Here is an 18544-nt window from a genome sequence, read left to right on the forward strand (position 1 = left end):
ACACTTGACTGAAGTAAAAGAAGCTGTGGGCCTACAACAATTTAAAAAATACTAAGTAAAGATCCTGCATACTAAATTGTACTTGAGTAATTATTATCAGCAAAATGTAGGCCCTACTTTAAAAGTATTATCTTTTTTTTATGGAAACCTACACCCTATATTTAAACAAACAGAAATATGTTGATCTTTAGCCAGCTCTCACTCTTATACCTTCTTCAAGGCGTGGTCTGTAAACGCATCAGGCCATTCTTACGTAAGACATCACGGAGCTGATTGGCACAGATGGAAACATGAGTCACTGGAAAAATATGACTCGGTATCTGTTGTACACACTGTTCTTTTTTTACCTGAAACACCAATAAAAGGAACTGTGCGTGCGTGCGCGTGTGTGTGTTCGCATGTGTGTGTGTTTGTGTGTGTGTGTGTGTGTGTATGTGTATGTTTATGTGTATGTGTGTGTGTGTGTGTGTGTGTGTGTGTGCGCGCGCTTGTGTGTGTGTGTATGTGTGTGTGCGTGTTTGTGTGTGTGTGCGTGTTTGTGTGTGTGTGCATGTGTGCCACTTACAATACTGACTAAACAGTTCAACTAGTTAGCTAAAGGTAATGATGAACATGTTGCAGTTACAAGAGTTCTTGTAAACTAGCTGGCAAGCAGGTAGCCAAAAGTAATGACTCAACGGTTGAAATAGTTAGACAAACATTCAGCTTCACTCCAGGTTGTAGTAGTAATAGGATTGCTGACCAAACCAACCTAAATATTGCTAATTCAACAAGTATGAAAAAAAATAAGTGTTATAAATTCAGAGCATAGATTGGGAATTGAAGAGGGGTAAGTGAGTTTATCTGACAAAACAAATGTGTGTGTGTGTGTGTGTGTGTGTGTGTGTGTGTGTGTGTGTGTGTCATTCTCTCTTTCACCAGCCGATGTCGCTTTCTGCCTGTTTCAGAAGCAATGAAGGTCCACAGGGTGGGTTAGTGATGATGACAACACAGCATATTGTGTACATGATGACTGGGATGACTGTGTTTGGAGAACATTTGGTTCCCTTTAAGAATACGCTATTACAAAGAAATGATCAATATATGAGAAATACGGTAAAAAAAAATAAAAAATAAAAATTGGAGAAAATGAGAAGAAAAGGAGGACATGGGAGAAAATAGGGGGAAAATGCGAGAAGAGAGGTAGAAAATAGGAGGAGAGGAGAATAAAAGGAGAAAGGGAGAAAATAGTGGGAAAATAGGGAGAGAAAAGGTAGAAAGAGGAGAAGAACAAGGGAGAAAATATGAGGGGAAAGATAGAGAAAATGTACAAAAGGAGAAAGAAGTAAGAAAGATGAGCGAAAATAGGGGGAAAATGGGAGAAAAAAAGGGAGAAAAGGTTCATAAATTATCAATATAATAGTCAGAGTAGAATCTAAAATACCATAGCAGTAAGATAAGGTCATCAAACATCATGAACCACATTATCAATGGACACATATCTTTGTTTTCTTTGGGATGATTGTAATGTTACACTGGCAGTCATTGCAGTCTTTAAAGGCCAGCGAGCTAAATGTCAGCATCGTGCTTCTCTCTCTGGCATGCATAATTAAAATGTCAGATTAGGTGACTGAAACAACCAAGTGCGCATGCGTCAGAGATATTGCAATATTTGTAGTTGATGCAGCTGTTTTGTGTAGCCATAACTGTAGTCCAATAGAGATACCATTCTATGACGCTGATGCTGCATTCATGGAATCCTGGTAAGCTCCGACGTTTCAGTGCCGAGTACTTAGAATGTGAGCCCAGTATAGTAAAGTGTGGGCGGCTATATTATGTTTTTAACTAATAGTGGCAGCAAAGTGTATCTGTTTTTATTTGATAAATCCATCAGCATACAATCATTCTAATTATTAATCTACTTATTAACTTTATGTGTCTAAGAGGTACGGTGGCCCCGAAGGACAAAACACGACAACATTTCACAAACAATGTTTGCTTGAAAGTGTTTTCTGAAATGTTGTCGGGATTTCTTTTTTGCTGTTGTGTTTTGTCCTTCAGGTAAACACATCACTGTAAAGATGTAAACAAAAAAACAATCATATATCAAGACTTGAATTACAACAGAAAATGCCCAGATGTTATTACACCAAAATATGGAAGATCATAATGTATAACAATGTTCAGGGAAAGACAGAAGTTTGACTATGTGTAAGGATTCTGAGAATATAACACAAACGTGACGATAACAAAGAATTAAGGATTATTTTTAAATACCTTTAATAAAGTTAATTAATTTGTCCCATGAGGAATAAAAACCTTGATTGCTTTATCAATAATTCCAAAGATTGTATACAAATAGGCCTACAAAATCAAGAAGTACATCTTTAAACAACAATATGTATATATATATATATATATATATATATATATATATAAAAGAATCATTTCACTCTCAAAATAGCATTTCAGGAAAATCGTTTTGTGTAGATTGGGGAGAAAAAAAGCTTTTTTGTACTATATAAATAGACAGTTTAAAGTAAAGTGACATGTAATGAGCTCAAGAGTAAGTTAAAGATCTGAGTACTTTTTCCACCAAAACATTTCCTCTTTCACTAACCCTGTTTATAACTTCATTTGCTCGAGCGTGTGCACTTTTTGTTGTAACGTGCGTATTTCCGACGGCGCCTGAAGGCAGCATGATTCGGTGGCTGCTGAGCTGATCATTGTGCGGTCGCAGTTAGCAACGGACAGCAAACACACACACACACACACACACACACAGAGGAGCGCGAGACGGCGGAGGAGGCAGCTTTTGGGCCCAAAAACTCACACATACAACGATTATACAGTGACAACGACGGCCTTAAAATGGTAAGAAAACACTGCAGAGTTGTTATCGTTTTTTGTGTATGACAATCCATCCAGCCTAGAGCTAGCTAGCTGGCTAATGCTAAACGGTTAGCGAACTGTTTCCCTGACTCATTATTGAGCAGAAGCTAGGCTGCCATTTTACACCAACAACACAGGCAGTTGGTCTCTTCTAGCCACTGCGGTTAGCTAGGCCGAGACTGTATTCATGTTTAATATACTCCGAACAGTACATGTGTATCTAAACGAATACAAAATGTGCTCCAATTAGATATCGTATTTTGATTCAAAGCTCCGGCGCCGGGCAGCCAAGCTAACTGGCTAACCCGATAAGCTAATGATAGCTAGCAGTGTTGCGTAGCAGTGTTTGACTCCATTTTTTTCACTTTCTAGGCCTGGAGATGTTTGGGAAATAGGAAGAAAAAGGGGTGCACACTCTATGATAAGACTAAATGACCAGGACACCTCTGTTGGTGGAAAATATTGTTGACTGCTCACTGCCGCCTTGATTTTTAAAGCTCCCATATTATGCTCATTTTCAGGTTCATACATCACATGTATGTTAGAGGATTTAGTAGAGCGTGTTTACATGCTTTAACGTTCAGAAAACATTATTTTTTCTCATACTGTTTGTCTAAATATACCTGTATTCACTCCTGTCTAAAACACTCCGTTTTAGCGCCTGTCTCTTTAAGGCCCCCTCCCGAAAAAACCCAGTCTCCTCTGATTGGTCAGAGTTTTCATGTCTTCCCCATCTGCGTTATCGGAGTCTCTGCACCATCATTGCAGCCGGGTAATGTTTGTAACGCCACTTTCTGCCTATATATAGCATAGATGTGACATAACATCCATACAGAAGTCCTGACAACTCGTTAAAAGGCAGTTTCACACTCGGAACACGGTCTGTGTGCATTTCTCTGTGGATCGACGCTTTGATACTTTCACAGTATTTATATAGCACCTCGACCTGCTTTATAATTAAAAAAAGACACGCAAATCTCACTTTCTACAATAAGAGACCATTGAAAGGGAAAACAATCACTGTTGGCATACCTGGTTGTTAGTTTAAAATTCATATCTATTCCTTTTTTTGTTAGGGAAGTTTGTAAATGTTTAACATTTATGGAGCAGTTATGAAAAATGGACAAGGCGTAGATATTCAGTTTACTGTCACAGAGGAGAGAAGAAACTATTCACATTTAAATAAGATATACTTTATTGTCCCCAAAGGGAAATTAGTTTTGGACTCTGTCTGTTCTGCAGCTTTACAAAGACAACACAAAATACAGAAAATAAGCATCTCTCAACACATACTCTCATGCAACACAAAACATGCTCTCATATACATTAGACAGGTACCTATATAGTAATACTCTCATATACATTAGACAGGTACCTATATAGTAATGCTCTCATATACATTAGACAGGTACCTATATAGTAATGCTCTCATATACATTAGACAGGTACCTATATAGTAATACTCTCATATACATTAGACAGGTACCTATATAGTAATACTCTCATATACATTAGACAGGTACCTATATAGTAATATAGTAATACTCTCATATACATTAGACAGGTACCTATATAGTAATATAGTAATACTCTCATATACATTAGACAGGTACCTATATAGTAATGCTCTCATATACATTAGACAGGTACCTATATAGTAATGCTCTCATATACATTAGACAGGTACCTATATAGTAAGAACATTAACTCCTCCTTTCAGTGGCAGTTTTTAATTGAACAACCTGTCGGCTGCATTCTCCCCAATAAGTGTAGCACAGCCCTTGCACAATGAGATATTGCACAACTAACATATTGTAGAAGCTAGAATCAGAAATTCTGCTTGAACTTATTAATCGATTATCAAAATAGTTGTCGATTAATTTTATAGTTCACACCTAATCGATTCAGCTTTGCTGATCTATATTATTTCACAGTTAAATGGCAATAATAAAAATGACTCTAGACCTGTCTGTTTTTGCGTTTTAAACCTGATGTAGCCCAATATTGATATTCTGTTGATAGATCTGTCCGTTTCTAAAATAATCCTGGAAATTTGGAGATTATTTGTGCAAGGGACTTTTCATTTCTTGCACCCATTTTTTTTTTTGGGGGGGGGGGGGGCTTTTCCCTTTATTTGAAAGTGGATAGACATGAAAGGGGGAGAGAGATGGGGGAAGACATGCAGCAGAGGGCAGCAGGTCGGACCCGAACCCTGCGCTGCTGCAGGACTCAGCCAACATGGGGCGAACGCTCCCACTGGGTGAGCTAGAGGCCGCCCCTTCTTGCACCCATTTTAACTGAAAGTCAGCCATGTGTTTAGGATCTTTTAGTCCTTCTTTTATGGTCTTTTATTGTGACTAAATGGGAACTAGCATTCTTGAGATAGCATCCAGTTTTGGCTTAGCTTTGTCTCTGTATAAGGTGTCTACATCTTTATATTGAGACATGACATGAGGCGTAATTGTACATGTGTAGACACGTTGTATTCCCTCAGAATTAACCTGTTTCAGTGGGAGGATCTGTGTGTGTTGGTACAGGCCGTAAGGTGGGTTTTGGTTGGTTTATAAAGAAGTAAAGAACATCTGCTGTAGGATGATCATTCTGCATACATACCATGATATTCACCAGTCTTGCATACATGGTTATAGAGAGGCTTATGCCAAGTTACGTAACGTCTTGCTCTGTCATATTTTACGGAATTTGTCAGTTTGATGAGAAGCATTCATGTTCAGTCAACCTTTTTGTAGCCTAAAATAACACAAAAATACAGCACTGCTAGTTGTTCTTTGAGTTTTATTGTTTTCGGCGTTAGTGAATCGGTTTATGATAAGAGGACGCGTCTGTTGTTCTGCGCAGTTTATTTCAGTCATTTGTCTGCTGCTCATTCAGTTTAAAAAAAAAAAGTCGTGAGAAAATCGTATCGTGGACTTAAAACCGCGAAGCGCATGGAATCGTAAGCTGAGTGCATGGTTACGTCCCTAATATCTATTGATGGTATGTGATGTTTATACTTGCCCTTTCACAACAGCTTCCTCAACACATGCTGAGTCTAGTCGACTGATCCTTTCTCCGCTCGACATCACGCTGGCATGCATCAGTCTGAATTAGTGTTTGGCAGCGTCAAATGACTGGTGCTCCTTCTAGGGCAGCACTATTGGCAAATCAGCAATATGTAAACAAGCTGTAACGAGGTGCAGGCCGATGACCCTGGGATAACGTCAGGGCTGCACGAAAGGAGGAAAATATCTAATTGCGATTATTTCGACTGATATTTGATTCACGATATTGGAGGGAATGATCATTTTTGTCTCATTATTCTCATTTTAATTGAAAAATATTAAAATGAAAATTATTATAGTGTGATTTTTTGCGAGGATCTGTACCAAACAAATTCGAACCTGGGCTGCTGCAAAGGACTCAGCCTACATGGGGCGCACGCTCTACTGGGTGAGCTAGAGGTCGCCCCACAAAGATTTCTTTCTGTAAACTGTAGGATAGGATTTGTTGGCCGGGACGTCTCTGCAGCACCACACTACTTCATTCAGACTGGTTAGACACATATTTTGCCTTTTAACAAATATTGCGCCCCCCTGCGATTTGGATATTGCACTAGTCCATATTGTGATTTCGATAAAATTGCGATTGTGCAGCCCTACTATTGGCAAATCAGCAATATATGTAAACGAGCTGAAAGGATGTGCGTGTTAACACGTTGAAAACATGCAGTGAAGTCACTTTGCTCCTGAAAGTTAGTCATGTCAGCCATGATCGAGCTGTCCCGACTTCTCCTTTACCCGGTCTGACCCATCCAGGTCTGTCTGCGTAATACGTCCAAGGTGCTGTGAAGGGACGGCGCTGACAACCGTGATTGTACAGTCAATCTAACGGGGCTGTGAGTCTCTGCTTGGCTGCTCTACTGAACGCTGAGCAGAGCGACAGAAATCAAAAGCTGCTTACTTTACATTAATGAAATGTCATCGGTTTGCAATACACACTCAATGCACACGTGCAGACCCGATGGTACGTGTACGGCGAGCATCATTTCCACGCTTCCCATTTACTGTCAATGTCAGCAGCGGGCGGCATTATTTCGAGAAGCGGTGCGTCGAGTTGTTTGCTCCTCATTTGCATAAAGTTGAAACCAGGCTTCTTTATGCAAATCAGGGGCGTCCAGCTCTGCTCGCCACCTCTCAATCTCACGAAAACCTTTTTTAACTGACCGTTGTCGATCTGAAATGAAGAAAGATTCAGCAGCTTATTTCTTTTAAAGATTTTTTTTTGGCGCATATCAGCCTTTTAATGGAAAGAACAGCTAGATACGAAACGGGAGAGAGAGGGGGGTGACATGCAGGATATCGTCTCAGATTGGACTCGAACCCTGGACCTTCTGCGTCGAGGTATACGCCTATAAATGTGCGCCTGCTCTACCAACTGAGCTAACCCGGCCACCTGCAGCTTATTTCTCACATAAAATGTTTTCAGAGACACGTTTCAGTGAACTATTTTCGTAAAATAAGAGAAAGCCGCCAGGTTGGTCTGTTGAAATCCGGCAGCAGACAGTTGACAAAGCGTTCGTCCAATCAGGTGCAGCCGTTGTGGTTGTAGGAGGGCGGAGTCTGATTTCTTTGCTCGTCAGTGGTCAGTAAAGAGCCCATCAAGCGTCCAACGCTGGGCAGCGAGGCGATCCCTGCCTTCAAAAAATGCCACCGTGGACACGTACCATTACAAGCATGTCAGCGTTCAAGAAATGCTCATCAATATATTGTTCTTTAATCGCCATTGCAATATCATCCGGCGCACTAAACGCGAAAGACACTCAGAGATTTTTTTGTGTTAGTTGAAATAAAATATCAGCAGAAAACTGCACTTTTAAAATGTCATTCTTTTTTTAATGGCGCTTTTTTGTATTCCATTCAATGTTCAATTTATTAAATAAAAGAAAGTTGGAAATGATTTCGTTTGTTTGAAATTCAACAAGCATTTTGCTGTATTTTATCAGAATACTGAAAGCAGCAGAACTGAGAACACTTTAATATCTGTTTTATTTATTGCAAGTAATATTATCGCCATATTTAACAACGGTAACGTATATTTTACTCATCGTGCAGCACTACTCATCACTGAGATTCATCTAAAGAGTTATTGCTCCTCATGACTTATTCTCACAGTTTGATATTTTTGTTTTGGCCACCAAAACTCCGATTTAAGGAAAGGAGATTGAATCCTAAAATCACGTTGTGTGTATTTAGCTTTGTTTTTGTTTTGTGTTTTGAAATGTAGGGTATTGGGTTGTTGAGTCTGGCCAGGACACACGGTGACCAGGGTAATCCCATTTACCAGGCTGAGCTTTTTTCCCACGAGCACTGCTCTCTTTCTCTCTCTCTCTCTCTGTCTGTCTGTCTCTCTTCCTCTTGCTCTCTCTCTCTCCCTCTTGCTCTCTCTCTCCCTCTTGCTCTCTCTCTGTCTCTTGCTCTCCCTCCCTCTTGCTCTCTCTGTCCCTCTCTGTCACTGTCTCTCCCTCTCTGTCACTCTGTCTTTCTCTGTCTCTCTCTCTGTCAGTCTCTCTCTCCCTCTCTCTCTCTCTCTTTCTCTGTCAGTCTCTCTCTCCCTCTGTCTCTCCCTCTCTGTCAGCCTTTCTCTCTTTGTCAGTCTCTCTCTCCCTCTGTCTGTCTCTCTCTTTCTCTCCCTCTCACTGTCTCTATCTCTCTGTCAGTCTCGCTCTCTCTGCCTCTCTCTCCCTCTGCCTGTCTCTCTCTCTGTCTCCCTCTGTCTCTCTCTCTTTCTCCACCACCACTCCCTGCATCCTTCCTGTTCAGACACACTCTGGTTCCTGAGTTTTTGCAATACCTAATGCACTCCAAGCACAGTAAAGACTTATTCAGTCAAGGAGAGTATCAACCAGCAGCTGGATGCCGCTGAGGTTTAGCTGTCCGGTTTGTCTGCCAGCCACCTCAGCACATAAATCACATAGAAGTCCTATTTTTCAAGTCATGTTGTTAATGTCGGACAGCAGACAGCAGGGTAAGAATTCAATTTGTGGGCCGTTTTTAATTTAAACTTAAAGAAATGCATTTGCGTTGCACACCGAGCAATATGTTGGAGTAAGTTTTAATTTGTTTGCAGTTGCTGGAAGCTAGTAGCAGGTTTTAAACGACACAACTGTGTGCTGGTTCCCCCTCTCTGTCCCCAGTTAGTCGCTCCCATCCCTCCCTTTGAGAATTGTTTTTAATGATGCTGGTTATTTGTTTTTGCTGGCACCGGGAATTTTTAGTGCTTAACGCTGTAATCGGGCATATTTAGAAAGGGTTTCTCCTCTTTACAACGTAGTGTAAAAAACCTCTTGATAATGTTTACGGTGATGTCCTCAGGGGACATTAGTCACACGCATGTTTTGATCTCTCTTAATATTTGGTGAAATGAAAATAATTGCACTTAGTGAAGCACCAATTCAACTTTTTCTCTCCCACTACTTCTAACTTCTAACGATACTTTTCGATACCGATTTTATTAAATCCTTTTTAACATTACATTACACATTATCTGAAAAAAACACTTTGGTTTTATTTGTACAGTTTCTTGTAAAGTAGTGTTGTTTTTTTAAATTGAAGATGATATGAAGTCTAAATGGGAAAGATATAGCCTAATATTATAATAGTTATATTGCTTGTCCTGGCTCCCTGACGCCATCATAAATAGACTGTCAGCAGTACTTGTTGACAGTCTGTGTGTCTGTTGACAGACACATTCAGGCTCGTTGTTCCCTGAAAAGAACACGTTCCCTGAAATGAGTCGTGACCTTTGAACTTCGCTGCTTTCCTGCCCCCCCCCCCGTGCAAAGTGGGAATCCTGTTTCACAACAAACTTTCTAGAAACTGTTGCCACTCACCTAGCTGTCCTCCACATGCCCCCCCCAGTGACGCATCTACTTTTTTAGGTCAGATACCGTAGAGAGATGGGTATCTAATAGCTTGTGGTGTGGGAATCTGAAATCTGATCCTGGTGCTGCTGTCAAGGGCACCTTTCTTTCTGAATAGAAGCACAAGAGAAGGGGATCGGGGGGGGGGGAATGAACGCTCAACCTTGTGTAGCCGAACGGCTACTCGGTTAGGTATTGTCTGCCCCAGTTGCCATGGCAACTGCTGGAGCACCTCAGGTGGGTGGGTAGGGCTGAGTTTAGTGAGGATGTGATGGAGCGGAGGCGGAAACTGGTCTAGAGTCTGGACTCTTCATCACCATCCATATGAAAGAAAGGAAAAACTCTCTGCTTGTTAAATGTGAATATTGTTCTAGTTTCTTCTCTCCTCTGTGACAGTGAACTGAATATCTTTGAGTTGTGGACAAAACAAGACATTTGAGGACGTCATCTTGGGCTTTCTGTCAAGAGGGAAAATCTGAGGGGATGTTGGAGACGGAGGTTGGGCGTGGAGAAGTCGGCAGGTTTAAAGAGGCGCTATGCAGTTTTGGCCATTTCTTCGCTGTTTTCTCTCTTTTTGCTGGCAGGTTTCTCTATAGAGCTCCCCTACAGGTTTCTCTACAGAGCTCCCCCTACAGGTTTCTCTAAGGAGCTCCCCTACAGGTTTCTCTATAGAGCCCCCCCCCACAGGTTTCTCTATAGAGCTCCCCTACAGGTTTCTCTATAGAGCTTCCCCTACAGGTTTCTCTATAGAGCTCCCCCTACAGGTTTCTCTACAGAGCTCCCCCTACAGGTTTCTCTATAGAGCCCCCCTTACAGGTTTCTCTATAGAGCTCCCCTACAGGTTTCTCTATAGAGCTCCCCTACAGGTTTCTCTATAGAGCTCCACTACAGCTTCAGAATAGATATTTGGCAGTTCCTATGTTTACTTGTGTCTGACTCCTCTCTCGGTCAGTCTGCGTTTCCTCTTTCTCTGTTCCTCCGACAATGCTTTCCTAGCGTTCTGCTTCTTTTTAACCGGCTCAGCCATGACAATAGTGTGAAAAACCCCATCGCTACCTTGTTAGCCGGTTCCTGAATGGGCGTACGTGTGCACTGCCGTGAAGCAATTCGTTACATGGCGAGAGAAAAAAAAAAAAAAAACTGCATAGTTCCCCTTTAAGTGACCGATGAAGGCCCAGGTCTTGATGTTTTCTGGAGCTTTCCTTCTGTCTCGGTGCTTCTCTTTATCATCGTTCCCTGAGTGTTGCTTGAAGAAGTAGAAAATGTACTGCAGTATCTGAATTGGAAAAAAAAACTAGTACTGTCCAGTGTTTTCCCTAGCTTTGTGAAAGACTAAGGTGCGCATATTTGGCGGACGTTTTAGATGCCCTTCCTTAAGAAAATGTTACGTTATTCAATAAAAACTAAAATATAATTTCCCAGTACATTTTGCGTCTCTTTGTAGTCATGTTGTGTCTCTTTTTGGTCATTTTTTCGTGAGGGTACTGCAGGTGGTCCGTGGAAAAGCAAAATAAAATATAAAAATAGTTTTTTAACCTTCATTTTACCAGGAAATTCCCATAAAAATTAAGAATATGTATATTGATATACATTTTTTACTTAAATTAATTGTGTGATTACTAAAATAGGCAGATTAATTCAGGTAGGACTGTGTGTAGACATATTTTATTATGAGGTGGTCCGCGAAAATTTTTGATCACAAATAGTGGTCCACACACACAAAATGTTTGCAAACCCCTGGATTAGACAAAACGAGCAATTTCAAGATCTCTCTTTGGGCTTTTAAGACATTTCGATGGCCATTTCTTGCCCTTTTATACTGCTTTCTGCAACACAATTTAAATGAAATGCAAATCATTTTTAGCTGCAGCTTTAGTAGTTCCATTCTAACAGTGTAAACAAAAAGCTTACTTTTGTCAGAACATGGCAGAGTATCTAAATATAATAAGGTGTCAATAGCAACCTGCCGCAAACTTCAAAAATTCGGCGTCTTGTTAAAAGACCCACATTTCAGGGTTTTTGTCGTCCCACGTCTTTTAGAAGCAGCAGAGACGCCGCTCGGACGTCAAAGTGTTCAGTCATTGTCCGGTGTCAACAGGGACAGGAAGGTCACTTAGCTTCCTCCCCTCTTCCACTAACGGACTATTGGACTTGGGTCACGTCCTGAGTCTCTGGCCCTAATAGCTGTGAATGGCCAGAGATGGGCAGCGCCGCATGCCTGCTCCGTCTAAATATAGCAGCGCTGCCTACATGTTCACAGCAGCTTCTACCCATATACACCCTCTCTTTTATTCTCTCTGGTTCTTTTAGGCTGCGTTTACACGGCAAGGCCTCTGGTTTTCCTTTTTTGAGTTCTCAGATGTAGGTACATGCTGTGTCATAGAGCTGCTTGATTTATTATTTAACACGATCACTCATTGACTTTTGGAAAGATGTTGCAATTATTGAATTACATTCATTTTTTTTGTGGCTTGGATATAAAACATTATAAAAAAAAAAATTCCAACAGCTGTATACTACTATCCCTGTATGCATGATATGATGTATAACAGCTGTATACTACTATCCCTGTATGGATGATATGATTTATAACAGCTGTATACTACTATCCCTGTATGCATGATATGATGTATAACAGCTGTATACTACTATCCCTGTATGGATGATATGATGTATAACAGCTGTATACTACTATCCCTGTATGAATGATATGATGTATAACAACTGTATACTACTATCCCTGTATGGATGATATGATGTATAACAGCTGTATACTACTATCCCTGTATGGATGATATGATGTATAACAGCTGTATACTACTATCTCTGTATGGATGATATGATGTATAACAGCTGTATACTACTATCTCTGTATGGATGATATGATTTATAACAGCTGTATACTACTATCTCTGTATGGATGATATGATTTATAACAGCTGTATACTACTATCCCTGTATAGATGATATGATGTATAACAGCTGTATACTACTATCTCTGTATGGATGATATGATGTATAACAGCTGTATACTACTATCCCTGTATGGATGATATGATGTGTAACAGCTGTATACTACTATCTCTGTATGGATGATATGATGTGTAACAGCTGTATACTACTATCCCTGTATGGATGATATGATGTATAACAGCTGTATACTACTATCCCTGTATGGATGATATGATGTATAACAGCTGTATACTACTATCCCTGTATGGATGTGATATTATTTCTATCTTTGTTGTCGTCTGGCTCAGGTTAAACTCTTTGTGAAACATGAACGCCACAGAACGTTCTTTTATTCTGCAGTTTGACAGTCAGTTATAACGGAAAAAGAACATAAATAAACTACTTTAACATATTTTTTCTTTAGGGCTTTATTACGTGGTATCGGATCGGTGCATAAACTCCAGTACTTCCCGATACTGATACCAGCGTTTTAGGCAGTATTGGAGCTGATACTGATACTGGTATCAGTATCGGAACATCTCTACTATATAGGCCAACTTTGATCTTGACATATAGGCTAAGGCATTCTGTAGCAAATAACAATAAACCCACTATTAATTACATTAACTTAATGCAGTGTAACTACTTCAGCATGTAAATAATGCTAAAATTAGAGATGCACCGATTACAACTTTCTAGGCCGATTCCGATTTCATTTTTTCTAACCACTTTACAGCACACAGATATTTATTTTCTGTCTTTTCTTTAATAGAAAATGTTACATTTTGCATAGAACATTTTTTAAATAGATAATCAATCGCTATAAAATACAACTAGCCTTTATAAATGACTCCTGGTGGGAAATTCACACACATCTGAAGTGCAATGTTATGGAAGAACCATTTCCTTCTTTTCACATCCAGTATCCAACATTTAGCAAACTAAACTTCTGTATGTATGAAAACAGGGGAAACAGGTAATGGCAATACAATAATAGCCTATATAAATAACAAATAAAAATAAAATAAATATAGCCTTAATGCAGTAGGCTATAAAGATATTTCTCAAAACACACACACAGGCCTGTTTGAACGTCAACAGTAACGTTGCCTGAAAACAGCGTGTAGTTCCTTTTTTAGCTGCTACATGAATATAGCGGAAACCCTGCATGTGCACGTGTGGTGTTGCTGTTGCGTGATGTAAATCATGCGGCGCCTGAGTGCATTTGACCGATCGGATACCGTGGGGGGCAGAAATGTTGGCGTGGGGGGCATCCACAGTCAAATCAACATAGAGGAAACACTGCACATGCATTCAATTCATATATTAACAGTTATGCCGGTTAGGCTGCCGGTGACACCAGAAAGTATAAAATCCCACCACCGCTTTGGGACGCCATCGTAACCATTAGAGCCCGACCGATATATCGGCGGGCCGATATTAGGCCTTTTAGTAGGCTCTAGTAACCACAACCTTCTCGCTGTGTGTGTTTGGTTGTTATTTTGATCTCATTTCTTGAAGAGCATTGGTAGAGTCACACAGCTGAATCTGTATACATACTGCTCACTCTGACGCACTCCGTCTTGATACTTTAATTTAGAACATTGATTTTCACTTTGACATATTAAAGACTTTCTTCTTCTGTTGCTTCCACTCTGGTTCAGTTTAGCAAAACAATCAAACTTGTTATTGGTCCTGAATGCACTTTTTTTTTTTAACATATATTCAAAGCTGGTGTGAAAGGTATTTTTGTCTTTTCTCTTGTGCGGTTTGTCTCGTCTTTTCTCTCTCTCTGTCTTTCTATCTCCCTCTGTCTCTCTCTTTCTCTCTCTCTTTCTCTCTCTTTCTCTCTCTCTCTGTCTCTCTCTTTCTCTCTCTTTCTTTCTCTCTCTGTTTCTCTCTCTCTGTCTCTCTCTCTCTCTGTCTCTCTCTCTCTCTCTCTCTGTCTCTCTCTCTCTCTGTTTCTCTCTCTTTCTCTCTCTCTCTGTGTCTCTCTCTCTGTGTCTCTCTCTCTGTGTCTCTCTCTCTGTCTCTCTCTCTCTGTGGCTTGAAAGGTGTTGATGCTGCAAGCACTGTCATTTACCTTTTCCTCTTGTCGTGACCGTGGGGATGAAATTACAGCTTCATGTCTGTCAGTTAGCCTTAATGATACGTCCTTGGACTTTCTAATCCTGACCTCATATTCAATATCAATTTGGGGGGGAGGAGGAATCAAATGCCAAAAAAAACACCCGAAATGTTGTAAGAAAGTTATGTTGATGGAAAAAAGCAGGACTAAGTTTAGTAACATGACAAAACTCTATGCACAACTTCAAGGTCCAAATGAGGCTTTTGGACGAATGCAAAAAGAAAGGCTTAATATTGAAATCACGATATAACGCGACTTCTCGCTGACTTTTGGAAAGATGTTGCAGTTATTGAACTTCAAAAACAGTGAAGCAGTGAAACAAATCAACAGTGGAAACACCTTGAACTGTGAAATGTCCTTTCATACTTCTGCGGTTTGAACTTTTTTTCCCCCCAATTCAGAACACAAAACAAGATAAGAGTTTAATGCAAAACGTAATGTGCAAACTAATTGTTTTTCTCAACATTGTTTTTGTGATCTTATCCAAATTCAATTAACTGCACAGCCTTAGGTGGAAGAGAAGTACGATTGGCTCGGAGCATCCAAAAAGGGAACTTGGGAGACTGTGCACGGTCTCCGCCGGACTGGTGGAGGAAATGAGGGAGATGTTGAAGTGGACTAATCTGTTATTAGCCGAGTGACGTCGGGGTTGTTAGCACCGTGTGTACAGGGATCAGAGCCAGGTGTCAGCACGTAATAGGGATCGACCGAGACTGTTGTTTCAAGGCCAATACTGATACGGATTATTAGTAGTTAATGAAACAGATAACCAATGTTTGGAACCGATTAGGCATTTATACAGTGAAAATGAAAATCAAGATTTGGGAATGTTACAAATTCCAACACCAAATGCTTTGTTTAAATGCTTTCAGTAATTATTTAATAAATAGAATAGACTTTAATTGTCATTGTGCAGTAGAACCATACAACAAAATGTGCTTGTGCAGCCTCTAAAACAATACTCACTTTCATATACACACTCTCACAATAAATAAAATAAGAAACTTATCAAAAACATTATCAAGACATCCAATATTGCACTGAGTCCCATTGCATAGAATCCCTTTCTAGAAAGTGCAACTGTGCTGGCTGAGGCGTGGGGGGGATGGATACCCGAACCGAGCCCGGCGGTACCCGATGGGCCGGGTTCGGACAGATATTTAGAAATGATGTTGGGGTTCGGGTCGGGCTCGGTCACATCAGCGTGATAAGGCATTGAACATTTTAAATTTAAAAAAAGCTTATTATGTAGGTGCGTGTCTGCGTTAACGTGAGCTTGTTGCCCCGTGTGCGCTGATGACCTCATCTGTTGACATTTCTGAATGCCTTCCTACAGCTGCTTAATAAAAGCTTTCCACACAAACAAACGGACATGTGTCATTAGTATGAAAAAGAAATGAGATTTTAACTGTGTCGGGCTCGGACAGAAATATCTTAATGCCTGTCGGGCTCGGGTCGGGTTCGGTTACTGCTCTGTCGGACACGGGCCAGGCTCGGACAGAAAAATACCGCCCGATCTGCACTCTAGTGGGGGGGGCATGATTGTTCATTTCTGTGTAAATGAGAAACTTTGAACATAATAGCCAGTAACCGAGTCAGATAGTGTTGTGGGGGGGGCATTAAGTCAGACTCAGTGGTGAGTGAAACCGAAGCAGAGGGACAGACACAGAGCTGGAGCCGAGCCAAAGTAGAGCACTTTTTAATTTATTGACTTTATCACTTATCAGGCAAATAAAACGCAGATACAGATGATCTGCAAACTGCCAAAAGACGGAGCGATAATCGGCAGTTATCTGAATATCTTTGAGTTGAGGACAAAACAAGACATTTGAAGGCCGTCATCTCGGGCTTTGGGAAACACTGATTTTACATTATTTTACCATTTTATAGACCAAACGACTAATCCATTAATCCAGAAAATAATCAACACTGAAGTAATTGTTAGTAGCCATATTGTTAAACAAAATGTATTTTGTTGTTTTGTTTGCAGGTCATCTGGTGAGGTGTACCAAATCTTTTAGGTGGAGGAGTGGCAGACAGCGCCACCCAGGCGTGCAGAGTGGGACTGCATCCCTTCTCACAATCGACGACCAGCTTCCCGAAGCGGCGCTGCCCGATGGACCGCGCACTCTGAGAGCAGAGCAAGCCGGGACAGAAACCAAGCGAGGAGAAAGGAGCCGGGGGGAGAACGCCCACCGGAGCAGGAAAGGGAGGGCATTGTTCGGCCGGGAGAGGAGAGGACACGGGGCGCCACGATGTCTTCGAACAGGACCCAGAACCCCCACGGACTGAAACAGATAGGCCTGGACCAGATATGGGACGACCTGCGGGCTGGCATCCAGCAGGTGTACACACGGCAAAGCATGGCCAAGTCGCGCTACATGGAACTCTACACGTATCCTGTCAGACCGGGGAAGGTCGAGGCTGTGAGGCTGTGATGATAGATTGTATTGTTGGGTGGAACCATAACTTGATTAATCCCTTAGCCGCTGAATAGAAAATGAATTGGCAGCCATTTCAAAGTAAAATTCACTGGTTCTAACTTCACAGATGTCTTTTTATAACAGTGGAGTGGATATATCTAGGGTTTGGGACTGTTTAAATATGTCTGCTTTAGAAATTATGGGCATTTCTCTCTATGGAGCTTTTTCACAGCAGACATTTGGACTTGTCATAGTAGGAAAAGCACAGCTGAGATTAATAACCTTAACGATGGCTCAATTCCATCAAGTGTCCCAGTAAGATGTTTCAGTGAGTCAGCATGCACAATACCAGGTCCTCTCCTAAGTGGAATGCAGCTATCACTAATGGTTTTGAATACAACTGTGCTTTCCCTACTATGACATGTCAACATGTCTGCCGTGAAAAAGATCTATTGTCTGACATGTTATTGACTGTGCATAATTGGCAAATTAGCTGAACCACATACAAATCTGATCTTAAAGCACAATATGTAAACAATCAAACATTTTACTCTCTAATTTATTGCCGTAATAGCTGATCCATTCTCACAGTTAAGTTCAGTAATGGTTACCTAACAGTGACACAAATAATTAACAGTACTTGGCCAGTTGTTGAAACTGCAGCCTCCCTCACTGTGTGCTGTAGTGTACTTGCTACTTCCTTCTCTCTCAAACCCAAACCTGTTTTATAGCTGCTTTTGGCCACGTAATGAGTTACAACAAAAGAACTCCCAGCAGGCCAGAGTCCAGAAAACAGGAAACGAGTCTTTGCTTCAGAAATACCACCTACATAATTACTGATCTCAGGAGGTCTTAATCAAAAATGTATTTTTCTAATGAAACTGTAGATATTTCACCCTTTTTTAAAACATGCACACTCCATAGAATACACAGTGTGCGTGATGTGAGTGTAAAGTGCTGATTTTCTCCGAGGGCACATTTTGTTGTTTTGACATCCTCTCTTCCTGTTAACGCACCTTTCTAGCACTACAGGATGTCATCGTTTCCCTGCACCCAGCCATATAATCTCAGAACCGTAATCCTATCCTGTCAGGCAGGAAGAAAGAACAACATTCATTTCAACTTTATACAAAGCTACAATCAGTCAATGACCTATTAGTCTTTGACAGCTTTTCGGCCAAAATCTGCATCGCTGGTCACCAATTATAAAAAAAAAAAAAAAAAAGCTTTGTTGTAGTTAAAGTCAGGGTTCCC

The 18544-nt window shown here is 40.8% G+C and overlaps 1 protein-coding gene across 1 annotated transcript in view; it reads left to right on the plus strand.

The window, feature by feature from the left end:
- The first annotated feature begins 2690 nt into the window (after positions 1 to 2690).
- Positions 2691 to 18544, plus strand: part of LOC144537122 (cullin-1) — a 43916-nt gene continuing 28062 nt past the window's right edge. The window contains exons 1-2 of the mRNA XM_078280566.1: positions 2691 to 2853; positions 16858 to 17262. Of these exons, the coding sequence (XP_078136692.1) occupies positions 17123 to 17262 (140 nt within the window). The 5' untranslated portion in view covers positions 2691 to 2853; positions 16858 to 17122. The remainder of the gene's footprint in view (positions 2854 to 16857; positions 17263 to 18544) is intronic.

This window comes from Sander vitreus, chromosome 22, assembly GCF_031162955.1.
Source record: "Sander vitreus isolate 19-12246 chromosome 22, sanVit1, whole genome shotgun sequence".
Lineage (NCBI taxonomy): Eukaryota > Metazoa > Chordata > Actinopteri > Perciformes > Percidae > Sander > Sander vitreus.